The sequence below is a fragment of the Mixophyes fleayi genome, chromosome 1 (assembly GCF_038048845.1).
Source record: "Mixophyes fleayi isolate aMixFle1 chromosome 1, aMixFle1.hap1, whole genome shotgun sequence".
Lineage (NCBI taxonomy): Eukaryota > Metazoa > Chordata > Amphibia > Anura > Limnodynastidae > Mixophyes > Mixophyes fleayi.
This window is the reverse complement of record NC_134402.1, coordinates 25174481-25189466: the sequence shown is the minus strand read 5'-3', so window position 1 is coordinate 25189466 and position 14986 is coordinate 25174481. Positions and strand designations below refer to the sequence as shown.

The window sequence follows — 14986 nt, the reverse complement described above, 5'->3', positions numbered from 1 at the left end:
CGTGCCAGGGTACCTACAGTGAAGGAGATCTAGCCACTACCCAGCCTCTACCCCTAGCTCTAACACTGTGCCCCTCACCCGACTTGCGGAATTAGCAATGGAGAATTAGCAATGGAGCTCTCCTCTTTGTGTGTTACCTATATAACACAGTAGAATGTGACTGCAGAATTACACCAAGCCTGCCAGCACAAGTATTTGTATTTTTCCGCAATGAGAATTAGCAATGGAGCTCTCCTCTTTGTGTGTTACCTATATAACACAGTAGAATGTGACTCCAGAATTACACCAAGCCTGCCAGCACTAGTATTTGTATTTTTCAGCAATGAGAATTAGCAATGGAGCAATGGAGGTCTCCTGAATGTTACTGTAGACTTTGTTGAACACTGCTACCCCCTTCTTTTTTTCAATTCTATCTATGTTGCTGCCCAACTGCTCTACACACTGTGCTACCACTTCTGTGTCAATCTTTCAAATTCCACTAGATTGCCGTGGAGGGTGGTATTTATGGATTTCAAAACTCGCGAGATCCGACGACATAACAATGATGTTTTGCCTCGTTTTCGATTCCGAAGAAGCGCGAAAGTACCGAGCCGGCTCTGCTCGGTACTCGGATATGCTAAGTTCTGGTATGTTTGGTTCTCGAGGAACCAAACCTGAGCATCTTTAATATTATCTCCATCCCAAATGCACTGTCATATAATTAGTTGTTCCTATGTATACATATACACATTGGTATGTTGTTGGCTTCGGTGCTCTGCCTTTTCCTGTTGTCAATTCAGAGCTGTTACTTTGTAATGTGTATTCAGAATTATTTTGTTACTTGTTGCCATAGTATTGTCATATATGCCTTGGTTGCTGGTATTTAATCAGCTGTAAGACTGATGTGCCTGCTGTGTATACAGCCTTAACGCTGAACAGTCTCCGTATTGTCACTAGTATAAAGCTGCAGATGAAATTTATTATTCAGTTATCTTGTTGTATTTATGTATACTAACAACACTATCAGGGCCGGATTAACCATAGGGCTAACTGGGCTACAGCCCAGGGGCCTATGACATCCACGGGGCCCTTGAAAGTGCTCAGCAGCAGTATTGATCAGTCAGGGGCGGGGGTGCCCCCGGCGCGATCAGTGCTGCTGAGCACTTTCACTGCGGTCCTTCTCCGGCGTGCTGTAGTCTCCTTACTGAGGAGATCTCGTGAGTCTCACTCTCACGAGATCTCCTCAGTAAGGAGAGTACAGCGCGCCAGAGAAGGAGGTATGTGATGGGGGGGGCAGCTCGGAACCCGGGGGGGGGAGGGGGTTTTCGCGGGCAGCTCGGATCACGGGGGGGGCCCTCATGGGGGAATGGAGGCCCCCTTAGCCCAGGGGCCTCCATTCCCTTAATCCGGCCCTGAACACTATAAGAGTGTATCTGTATCTCTGCTGCTCCAGAGTTTCAGTGTTGGGTTTAACCTACAACTCTGTGATAACTTTATGGGCTGTGTCCTCACATAGTCTAATTAACATAGTTGATGAGGTTGAAAAAAGACACCAGTCCATCAAGTTCAACCTATTTTGGATCTCCTGCGATCCTGCACTTATATTTGAAATTAATCCAGAGTAAGCAAACGCCCATCTGTTTCAATTTTGAAAATCCCCCCAGACTCAATATTGCAATCCAATTTTACGCTATATCCACTACTATCCTTTATTTTAAATTAACGGTTGTATCCCTGGATACACCTTTCCGCTAAAAATTTGTCTAACCCTTTCTTAAACATATCTATTGAATCTGCCATCACAACCTTCCCTGGCAATGAATTCCATATCTTGACTGCCCTTACTGTAAAGAACCCCTTCCTTTGCTGGTTGTGAAATTTCCTCTCCTCTAACCTTAGGGGATGACCACGTGTCCTGTGTATGGTCCTTGGGGTAAAAAGTTCCCATGAAAGATCTCTGTATTGACCCCTAATGTATTTGTACATAGTAATCATATCTCCCCTTAGACGCCTCTTTTCTAAAGTAAACATGCCTAAACTGGCTAACCTTTCCTCATAACTTAATGACTCCATACCCTTTATCAATTTTGTCGCCCTTCTCTGAACCCTTTCTAGTTCCAAATTATCTTTTTTATAGAGTGGTGCCCAGAACTGTACTGCATATTCAAGATGAGGTCTTACCAATGATTTATACAGTGGCAAAATTACACTGTCTTCCCTTGCATCTATGCCCCTTTTTATGCATGCCAATACTTTGTTTGCCCTTGCAGCTGCTGCTTGACATTGAGCACTATTGCTAAGTCTACTGTCTACGAGCACTCCCAAATCCTTTTCCATTATAGATTCTCCCAAATTAATTCCATTTAATTTATAGATTGCGTTCTTGTTTTTGATCCCTGAATGCATAACCTTACATTTATCTGTGTTAAACCTCATATTCCATTTAGCCGCCCAATCCTCCAGTTTATTTAAGTACCTCTGTAGAGAAGCTACATCTTGCTCTGATTTTATTACCTTACAGAGTTTAGTGTCATCTGCAAAAATAGAGACCATTCGCTCAAATACACATTGCATATCACAGTCGTATGCTCTGCTCAGTAAATCATATTCATGTTTAATGGAGCGTACTTTTATTAATTACAACTTTTTTTGAGTGCCTGTTACAAGTGTCTATATAGCAATCTGCAGTCACCTATCACTCGGTATACAGGACTACACATTATTTATTTTACCTTACATTCCGATATAGTATTATTCTCCAGATTCCTCTACCCCTCTGTTGCCCAAAAATGACTTTGCAATGACTCAACCCTGATAAATAAATATATATATATATATATATATATATATATATACATATATATATATATATATATATATATATATATATATATACAGTATTTTTATGTGTTTGAAATAACATTCAAATTTTAATGTTATGATTTTTGCTTGCCCTGTGTTGGTGACTCAATTTTTTGAATAGATTTAATATGTGATCCCAAACACTGTATATCATAATATTAGCACCCTAGGGGCTAGATTTACTAAACTGCGTGTTTGAAAAAGTGGAGATCTTGCCTATAGCAACCAATCAGATTCTAGCTTTCATTTATTTAGTACATTCAACAAAATGACAGCTAGAATCTGATTGGTTGCTGTAGGCAACATCTCCACTTTTTCAAACCCGCAGTTTAGTAAATATACCCCTAGGAGTGTCCATACAAAAGTAGTCCTGTTTCCTTACTATTATAATTATATTATATACATTATACAAATATAAAATATTAACTGAAAACTAAGTATAATAATGTTAGGATCATTACAATAGTACTAATCTCAAGTGTGGAGGGATTATATAAACTCTCTAGCCCCTCATATTACTGCTGATCTGGATGTGATGGGAAGTAGATTGTCTCCAACCTGATCCAGAGACATATGATAATATCCTGAGAGAGAGAACAGTCAGAGGTCGTGTACATCACACATGATATGTTCTAATGTTTCTACATCACCCACTGGAAGATTTATATGTTACTTACACTTACTGTAGTGGGGAAAGTGCCCACTTCTCACTGTCTCTTATCACACACCCTGTTATGTAGTTACATGAGATTGTTAGTAGGAGACTGATTCATCCCCATGTCTGATACACATTTCTTACAGAAAGAGGAAGAAGGTTTTTGTACAGCTCTGTATCACTGTGTGAGAGGGAACTCATCATGCTGGCAGTAATAATCTGCCTCATCTTCTGCACTCACTTCATTAATGGTGAATTTGAATTCGGTTCTAGATCCAGATCCACTGAACCGGGCTGGGACTCCTGTGTGTCGTGTGTTTGCCCAATAGATAACAAGATTTGGAGATTGTCCTGACTTCTGTTGGTACCAAGCAATGTCATCATTTATATCAGTACTGGATGTACATGACATGGTGACTTGTCCTCCTGGTGACACAGAGATATAATTTGGAGTCTGAGTGATCACAATCTGTCCACAGGATCCTGAGGATTAGAAGAGACATAATCATTATAGATAAATGTCTGTATATATTCATATAAATCCTGATGTGATTATTTATGTTACAATGTATAGATTTCTCTACACAGAATGATGTAATGACCCCAATCTCTCACCCTGAATATAAATGAATATCACAGCCAGCAGATAACTTTGAGAAACCATCTTGATGTTTCTGGACTGTCAGATAGAAACTATAAGACGTCTCCTGTACAATGAAATATATATAGAGAGTGACAGGTGAGATGTGACATCCCCCAGAGAATGTGTATGGAAATAAGATGGAAATTGTGTGGTGTCAGTGTGACAGTTACTGGTGTGTACTAGAGACAGGATCTCAGTGTAATGTCCTCTGAGGTGTCAGTCACTGTACTACCTGATAGAGCCGGGTCTACTGTGTAATAGACAGGACATTATATTACATCATGTGTGTTGTATGTACATGGTGACAACTGTACTTAATTTATATTCTGTGGGTTAAAGTTGACATTTACTGGTGTTATACTGGAAGACATTTTATTATGAAGCAGATATTTTTGTAACCATGTTGTATAAAACAGATCCCTGTGAATAATGTTTTTTAAAATCATTTGTCTCCCCATTGTAAAATTTGCAAATATACAAAAATATATATATATATATATTGTCGAAGTCAGCAAATTGGATAAAGTCATTTCAATTAAAGTCTAGCAAACTTGGTTGTCTTTGTCTGAAAAGATGCGTACGGTACGCTACGGCGTACAAGGGCACGCTACGGCGTGAAGGGGCGTACGTATCCATTACACGTGGCAGAAACAGTAATTGGTCTTTTACCATACATTCGCACAAACACGCATACTTATAAAATAGTACACATTAATGGTAGTTGCAACACATAGTCAGTTATGTCGAAATATAGTACTATTTATAGTGTAGCAGCAACGGCTCTTCTGGTGAGTAAGAGCGAGGACGTAGTATTAGGACATAATTCAACTATCTATGCACCCCATGCTGTATTAGCTCTGTTAAATTCAGCCCAAACCAGACATGTTTCTTCAGCTAGATTCACAAAGTGGGAACTAGCCCTGATGGCACCCTCAAACATCACCATCAAACGATGCAGCAACTTAAATCCAGCTACATATCTTCCGTATGTGTCTCTAGAGACACAAAGGGTGGGAGGTGAGGAGACTCTGGTTGATGATGAGTTAGGCAAGAATACTGACACGCATGACTGTATGGAACACCTGAATCAGACCTTTACTGCAAGGCCCGACATACGTGACACCCCCTTAGAAAATGTAGATTTTACGTTTTATACAGACGGAAGTTGCCATAGACAGACAGAGACAGGAGAGCTATGTACTGGTTACGCTGTTGTAGACGATCAGGATGTGGTAGAAGCACTACCCCTTGGCCCGCCTCACTCAGCCCAGGTGGCGGAACTAGTAGCACTAAGGAGAGCGTGTGAATTGGCAGAGAGTAAATCAGCCAATATATATACTGATTCTAGGTACGCCTTCGGGGTATTGCACGATTTTGGGGCCCTTTGGCGTCTTAGAAATTTTACGACAGCAGCAGGTACACCAGTGGCACACTCACAACACATAAAAGGACTTCTGACAGCGATACAGTTACTCAGAACAGTAGCCGTCATAAAGTGCAAAGCCTATACCTTTGAAGAAGACCCAGTGTCATTGGGCAACAACAGGGCAGACGAAGCTGCTAAATGGGCAGCAGGGCAACCTATGACTGTATCGACCGAGACTATGATGGTTTTTCAGACATTAGACACGCAAAAATTAATTGAAATGCAAGATTTGTGTTCCCTGCAGGAAAAGGCGGTCTGGAAGGCGAAGGGATGTGGTCAAGAGTCCTCAGGACTCTGGAGGGATGGACAAGGTAAGCCTGTAGCTCCCCGAACATACTATCCTGGCTGAAGCAGCACATGGCCTGACTCACCTGGGTAAAGAAGGTATGTGCAAACTGGTGAGAGCATACTGGTGTGCTCCCGGATTTTCCTCTCAGGCTGGTAAGAAAGCAATGTCATGTCTTACTTGTTTGAGGAAAAATGTTGGGAAAACTATTCCAACTGAGCCATCCCACATCCCTCCTACAGACAGACCTTTCCAGGTAATACAAATTGACTATATCCAATTACCACCGTGCAGGAATATAAAGTATGTGTTAGTGTGTATTGATGTGTTTTCCAGTTGGGTAGAAGCATATCCGGCAGCCACTAATACTGCTGTGTTCACTGCAAAAAAAATTGTACAAGACTTTGTGTGTAGGTTCGGTATCCCTAGAATCATTGAAAGTGATAGGGGTACCCATTTTACTGGTGATATCTTCCAAAATATGTGTAAACTCATGGGAATCAGTAGCAGACTTCACACCCCTTACCGCCCACAAGCCAGTGGTAAGGTGGAGAGAGTAAACGGTACTATAAAGAACAAGCTGGGTAAGATAATGGCTGAAACTGGGTTGGCATGGCCTGAGGCTTTGCCGTTGGTCCTACATAGCATTCAAACTACTCCTAGACCTCCTCTTAATCTGTCCCCCTTTGAGATACTGTTCGGACGACAACCTCATTAGATCGTGAGTCCACAAGACGACTTGAAGTGTAATAATGAAGTGACTGTACAATATCTTATAAGAATGAGTAGACAGCTAAAACAACAACAACAAAAACTAAAAATGCTTTCACCTGGTATGCCAGAGACGAACTGTCATGATGTTGAACCTGGAGACTATGTTATGATCCACAATTTCTTACGTTCAGGTTGTTTAACAGACCATTGGGAAGGCCCGTACCAAGTGCTGCTGACCAGTACTACATCACTGAAGGTTGCAGAGAGAGACACTTGGGTCCATTCCACCCACTGCAGGAGAGTCCATAATCCGGAGAAAGTGCAAGATAAAACTAAGACCGACGACATAGAGCTGTCGCTTGTGAGCCTGTTCCGAGAGACCTAAAAGCCTGCAGTCGAGACACCTAAACCAGAGACGTTGCCTCAGAAATATCTTTCCAGCGATGGAGTGGCGGTTTTTGTTTTTCTTTTGTTCCAGGATTTTCCTTGTTTTTACTCTTTCTAGGACATTCTATTTTTGTGAAGGAGGATGGAGGACGGAGGAGAGTTCTGGGAGTGATACGGATGAAATGGAGGGCGAAGAAAAGTTAATAGGATACTCAGAGCAGCCCATTATCAAACTTGGTCCAGGGGTTATGAAAAGGTCTGCTAGCTCAGGAACTCGGAGGCAGTGTGAGGGGCTATTGTCTGATGAGTATTGTATCTGCAAGTTCTGCGACTCTCTAGTTGAAGAGAGATGCATCCAACGATGCCAGTCCCCCAGTACTCTGAATATAGGCGGGCATCCTTTGGAGGATTATCACTCCCTGGTGGGTAAGGTGCTAAACCAAACCGAGTGTTGGGTGTGCTCTCACGTGCCTCAAGGGCAGCATAATATAGGACTAGTGCCATTCCCTCTAAACATATCTGAAGTACTCGAATTGAGGGGTGGGAGGCCCATAGAAGGGAGGTACAATAATAGTAGGTCCCCTAGTCTGACGCTTCGACAATACTCCATAGGCAGATCTTTGCTGTGCCTAAACATATCTCATGCAAAGCGCCTGGAGAATTGGGAGGCTGACCTATCAGATCAGACAATGGCTCACCACACTCATTTTAGAGGGAGACTAACAAGGTCACTACTAGGCAGGAATGTTGATGGAGGTCACAAATTAGGGCGTGTAACCAAACATAAGAAGGTATCCATTGGAAAAGTCTCTACAGATAAATGTAAAAATGCCATTAATGCCGACACGTGTCTAGAACAAATGGAGACACTGGGCATGGGTAGTTTTATCAGAACTCTGTGTGATATAATTCATGGGCATACTGCTCCTTATGTTCTCCCTGATGATGTGTATTTTGTTTGTGGGAGGAAAGCTTATTCCTGGGTGACTCCGAGTTCCAAGGGCTTGTGTTTCTTAGCTAAACTGGTTCCTGAAATCATGACTATTACTCATGAAGAAATGGTTGATATTCACAAGACTACATCACCACCATACATACACACACAGTATGAACACCGTGGCAAGAGAAATATGATTCCTGGTGAGGAACCCATAGCTACAAAATTGATTAGTGAAACTGCTGGTTTCCAAGTTATGGTTGCTCTAGATCTCACCAGGACCGCTCGGGGAACATTAAACTTTAAATATATCCAAGACCTAGCTAAATTAATAGATAATATCACCGAGATGTATGATGACACTTTCAGGTATTCTGGAAGGGAGCTACAAGCATACAAGAAGGAGTTGGTGCATCATAGACTGGTACTAAATTATCTCACCTCTATTACTGGTGGGTACTGTGTGACACTGGCCACCCAGTTCGGTGTCAAATGTTGCACGTACATTACTAATAATACTGATGACCCTAAAGAGGTTATAGACCGGAAGATGGATGAAATTTTACAGCTGAAATGGGAATTTCGAAAGAGCCATAATTCTTCGTTATATGAGGTCGGGGAAAAGGTGGTGGGTTGGTTCTCGTGGTTGAACCCTGTGAAATGGTTCTCTGGTCTGGGGGAGTGGGTACAAGAAATGGTTGCTAGTGTAGGTAAGCTCCTTCTCCTTATACTGGGTGTCATCTTAGCAATTGGTTTAGTTGTCAAATGTGTTCCTACTGTGTTGAAGTGTGGAAAACGGTCTCATGGGAGTAACACTGAGAAAGAGACTGAAAGGGTGGTACCAGATACCGAGATCATGGTCTGTGAAGAAGTATTGTATAATCCTGAACTTGAAACGGTGATTGGGTGATAGTTTATTACACTATCAAAGGGTGGAGCTGTCGAAGTCAGCAAATTGGATAAAGTCATTTCAATTAAAGTCTAGCAAACTTGATTGTCGCTGTCTGAAAAGATGCGTATGGTACGCATCTACGTACAAGGGCACGCTACGGCGTGAAAGGGCGTACGCATCCATTACACGTGGCAGCAACAGGAATTGGTCTTTTACCATACATTCGCACAAACACGCATACTTATAAAATAGTACACATTAATGGTAGTTGCAACACATAGTCAGTTATGTCGAAATATAGTAGTATTTATATTTTATATCAGAGTTACATGCATATTAGTGAAATACACGGAACGGGTTGAAGGAATAACATCATGAGTGGTATCATAATGAACCTTGTTACATATCCTACTGTTTGGTTCACTCTGCGAGGGAATCGCAGAGTGCATCCTCTAACTAAACCCGCCGAAGTTACTATCGGGCCTCTGCATACTAAGCATTCGTTTCTCTTAGCTGCAGTGGCTCCTACTAACTTGCTAGGGAGAGACTTGTTATGTAAAATGGGATGTGTCATATACTGTAATTCTGATGGTGTGTTCTTAGATATACCGGAGAAGGTCGCACATGAGGTACAGGATATATTGGACACCCCTCAAAGGTTAATGTTACACTCTCCTGTTATAGAACAAAGTCCATCTCAAGTAAAGGGGGTGTTGCTGGAAATACCAGGTTCCCTATGGACCAGAGATGGACAGGACACTGGACTGATGGCAAACGTAGCCCCTGTCATGGTCAATCTAAAAAGTGGTAGGATAGCTCCAAAAATCCCACAGTATCCATTAAAACCGGAGGTGGAACTAGGGGTATATCCTGTTATTGAGAGGCTGTTACAACAAGGGATTTTAATTTGTACAGCTAGTACAGCAAATAGTCCCATTTTCCCTGTGAAGAAGAATGGGGGGAGGGGCTATAGATTAGTCCAGGACTTAAGGGGAATTAATAAAGTTGTTGAGAGCCAATTCCCCGTAGTGCCGAATCCAGCTGTCATCCTCATGCAGATTCCACCATCTGCCAGTCATTTTACTGTCATTGATCTATGTTCTGCTTTCTTCTCAGTCCTCTTCACCCTGACTGCCAATACCTTTTTGCATTCTCCTACAGGGGAGTGCAATACACATGGACCAGACTACCCCAGGGGTTCATTGACAGCCCCAGTATTTTCTCCCAAGCCTTACATGACTGTTTGCAATCCTTTCAACCCAACAATGGGTCTGTTCTAATTCAATATGTGGACGATTTGTTGTTGTGCTCTGATTCTTTTATGTCATGTTTACATGATACTAAATTGTTGTTGCTTCATCTTTCACAAACAGGGCACGAGGTGGCAAAGGATAAATTACAGCCATGTCAGACTAAGGTGAAATACTTAGGACACTGCCTCACTAAGGGGCTAAGACACCTGACAACCGAAAGAATTGAGGCCATACAATATATGACTCTGCCGCAGAGCCAGAAGCAGATTCGTACTTTCTTGGGGATGTGTGGATACTGTAGATCCTGGATCCCAGGTTTTTCTATTCTGGCATTACCATTGCAGGAGCTAGTCTCTTCCTCAAAACCAGAACGTGTTGTACACACAGAAGAGTCAGAGCAAGCGTTCTTTAATCTTAAAGATAGGCTGACTAGAGCACCTGCATTGGGAATACCTGATTATGAAAAGCCTTTTGAGCTATTTTGTACAGAAGCTGATGGTTGTGCAGCAGGTGTCCTCGCACAGAAACATGGTGACGCTAGCAGACCGGTAGCATACTGCAGTGCACAATTAGACAATGTGACAAGATCACTCCCAACATGTCTCAGAAGTGTAGCAGCAACGGCTCTTCTGGTGAGTAAGAGCGAGGACGTAGTATTAGGACATAATTCAACTATCTATGCACCCCATGCTGTATTAGCTCTGTTAAATTCAGCCCAAACCAGACATGTTTCTTCAGCTAGATTCACAAAGTGGGAACTAGCCCTGATGGCACCCTCAAACATCACCATCAAACGATGCAGCAACTTAAATCCAGCTACATATCTTCCGTATGTGTCTCTAGAGACACAAAGGGTGGGAGGTGAGGAGACTCTGGTTGATGATGAGTTAGGCAAGAATACTGACACGCATGACTGTATGGAACACCTGAATCAGACCTTTACTGCAAGGCCCGACATACGTGACACCCCCTTAGAAAATGTAGATTTTACGTTTTATACAGACGGAAGTTGCCATAGACAGACAGAGACAGGAGAGCTATGTACTGGTTACGCTGTTGTAGACGATCAGGATGTGGTAGAAGCACTACCCCTTGGCCCGCCTCACTCAGCCCAGGTGGCGGAACTAGTAGCACTAAGGAGAGCGTGTGAATTGGCAGAGAGTAAATCAGCCAATATATATACTGATTCTAGGTACGCCTTCGGGGTATTGCACGATTTTGGGGCCCTTTGGCGTCTTAGAAATTTTACGACAGCAGCAGGTACACCAGTGGCACACTCACAACACATAAAAGGACTTCTGACAGCGATACAGTTACTCAGAACAGTAGCCGTCATAAAGTGCAAAGCCCATACCTTTGAAGAAGACCCAGTGTCATTGGGCAACAACAGGGCAGACGAAGCTGCTAAATGGGCAGCAGGGCAACCTATGACTGTATCGACCGAGACTATGATGGTTTTTCAGACATTAGACACGCAAAAATTAATTGAAATGCAAGATTTGTGTTCCCTGCAGGAAAAGGCGGTCTGGAAGGCAAAGGGATGTGGTCAAGAGTCCTCAGGACTCTGGAGGGATGGACAAGGTAAGCCTGTAGCTCCCCGAACATACTATCCTGGCTGAAGCAGCACATGGCCTGACTCACCTGGGTAAAGAAGGTATGTGCAAACTGGTGAGAGCATACTGGTGTGCTCCCGGATTTTCCTCTCAGGCTGGTAAGAAAGCAATGTCATGTCTTACTTGTTTGAGGAAAAATGTTGGGAAAACTATTCCAACTGAGCCATCCCACATCCCTCCTACAGACAGACCTTTCCAGGTAATACAAATTGACTATATCCAATTACCACCGTGCAGGAATATAAAGTATGTGTTAGTGTGTATTGATGTGTTTTCCAGTTGGGTAGAAGCATATCCGGCAGCCACTAATACTGCTGTGTTCACTGCAAAAAAAATTGTACAAGACTTTGTGTGTAGGTTCGGTATCCCTAGAATCATTGAAAGTGATAGGGGTACCCATTTTACTGGTGATATCTTCCAAAATATGTGTAAACTCATGGGAATCAGTAGCAGACTCCACACCCCTTACCGCCCACAAGCCAGTGGTAAGGTGGAGAGAGTAAACGGTACTATAAAGAACAAGCTGGGTAAGATAATGGCTGAAACTGGGTTGGCATGGCCTGAGGCTTTGCCGTTGGTCCTACATAGCATTCAAACTACTCCTAGACCTCCTCTTAATCTGTCCCCCTTTGAGATACTGTTCGGACGACAACCTCATTAGATCGTGAGTCCACAAGACGACTTGAAGTGTAATAATGAAGTGACTGTACAATATCTTATAAGAATGAGTAGACAGCTAAAACAACAACAACAAAAACTAAAAATGCTTTCACCTGGTATGCCAGAGACGAACTGTCATGATGTTGAACCTGGAGACTATGTTATGATCCACAATTTCTTACGTTCAGGTTGTTTAACAGACCATTGGGAAGGCCCGTACCAAGTGCTGCTGACCAGTACTACATCACTGAAGGTTGCAGAGAGAGACACTTGGGTCCATTCCACCCACTGCAGGAGAGTCCATAATCCGGAGAAAGTGCAAGATAAAACTAAGACCGACGACATAGAGCTGTCGCTTGTGAGCCTGTTCCGAGAGACCTAAAAGCCTGCAGTCGAGACACCTAAACCAGAGACGTTGCCTCAGAAATATCTTTCCAGCGATGGAGTGGCGGTTTTTGTTTTTCTTTTGTTCCAGGATTTTCCTTGTTTTTACTCTTTCTAGGACATTCTATTTTTGTGAAGGAGGATGGAGGACGGAGGAGAGTTCTGGGAGTGATACGGATGAAATGGAGGGCGAAGAAAAGTTAATAGGATACTCAGAGCAGCCCATTATCAAACTTGGTCCAGGGGTTATGAAAAGGTCTGCTAGCTCAGGAACTCGGAGGCAGTGTGAGGGGCTATTGTCTGATGAGTATTGTATCTGCAAGTTCTGCGACTCCCTAGTTGAAGAGAGATGCATCCAACGATGCCAGTCCCCCAGTACTCTGAATATAGGCGGGCATCCTTTGGAGGATTATCACTCCCTGGTGGGTAAGGTGCTAAACCAAACCGAGTGTTGGGTGTGCTCTCACGTGCCTCAAGGGCAGCATAATATAGGACTAGTGCCATTCCCTCTAAACATATCTGAAGTACTCGAATTGAGGGGTGGGAGGCCCATAGAAGGGAGGTACAATAATAGTAGGTCCCCTAGTCTGACGCTTCGACAATACTCCATAGGCAGATCTTTGCTGTGCCTAAACATATCTCATGCAAAGCGCCTGGAGAATTGGGAGGCTGACCTATCAGATCAGACAATGGCTCACCACACTCATTTTAGAGGGAGACTAACAAGGTCACTACTAGGCAGGAATGTTGATGGAGGTCACAAATTAGGGCGTGTAACCAAACATAAGAAGGTATCCATTGGAAAAGTCTCTACAGATAAATGTAAAAATGCCATTAATGCCGACACGTGTCTAGAACAAATGGAGACACTGGGCATGGGTAGTTTTATCAGAACTCTGTGTGATATAATTCATGGGCATACTGCTCCTTATGTTCTCCCTGATGATGTGTATTTTGTTTGTGGGAGGAAAGCTTATTCCTGGGTGACTCCGAGTTCCAAGGGCTTGTGTTTCTTAGCTAAACTGGTTCCTGAAATCATGACTATTACTCATGAAGAAATGGTTGATATTCACAAGACTACATCACCACCATACATACACACACAGTATGAACACCGTGGCAAGAGAAATATGATTCCTGGTGAGGAACCCATAGCTACAAAATTGATTAGTGAAACTGCTGGTTTCCAAGTTATGGTTGCTCTAGATCTCACCAGGACCACTCGGGGAACATTAAACTTTAAATATATCCAAGACCTAGCTAAATTAATAGATAATATCACCGAGATGTATGATGACACTTTCAGGTATTCTGGAAGGGAGCTACAAGCATACAAGAAGGAGTTGGTGCATCATAGACTGGTACTAAATTATCTCACCTCTATTACTGGTGGGTACTGTGTGACACTGGCCACCCAGTTCGGTGTCAAATGTTGCACGTACATTACTAATAATACTGATGACCCTAAAGAGGTTATAGACCGGAAGATGGATGAAATTTTACAGCTGAAATGGGAATTTCGAAAGAGCCATAATTCTTCGTTATATGAGGTCGGGGAAAAGGTGGTGGGTTGGTTCTCGTGGTTGAACCCTGTGAAATGGTTCTCTGGTCTGGGGGAGTGGGTACAAGAAATGGTTGCTAGTGTAGGTAAGCTCCTTCTCCTTATACTGGGTGTCATCTTAGCAATTGGTTTAGTTGTCAAATGTGTTCCTACTGTGTTGAAGTGTGGAAAACGGTCTCATGGGAGTAACACTGAGAAAGAGACTGAAAGGGTGGTACCAGATACCGAGATCATGGTCTGTGAAGAAGTATTGTATAATCCTGAACTTGAAACGGTGATTGGGTGATAGTTTATTACACTATCAAAGGGTGGAGCTGTCGAAGTCAGCAAATTGGATAAAGTCATTTCAATTAAAGTCTAGCAAACTTGATTGTCGCTGTCTGAAAAGATGCGTATGGTACGCATCTACGTACAAGGGCACGCTACGGCGTGAAAGGGCGTACGCATCCATTACACGTGGCAGCAACAGGAATTGGTCTTTTACCATACATTCGCACAAACACGCATACTTATAAAATAGTACACATTAATGGTAGTTGCAACACATAGTCAGTTATGTCGAAATATAGTAGTATTTATATTTTATATCAGAGTTACATGCATATTAGTGAAATACACGGAACGGGTTGAAGGAATAACATCATGAGTGGTATCATAATGAACCTTGTTACATATCCTACTGTTTGGTTCACTCTGCGAGGGAATCGCAGAGTGCATACGCAAGTTATGAATGA

The 14986-nt window shown here is 42.7% G+C and overlaps 1 gene segment (V, D, J or C); it reads right to left on the bottom strand.

The window, feature by feature from the left end:
* Positions 1 to 3674: 3674 nt before the first annotated feature.
* On the bottom strand, positions 3675 to 4160 carry LOC142150857 (immunoglobulin kappa variable 3-15-like). The segment is given in 2 exon segments: positions 3675 to 3979; positions 4112 to 4160. Coding segments are annotated over 2 exon segments (354 nt in total).
* Positions 4161 to 14986: the final 10826 nt, after the last annotated feature.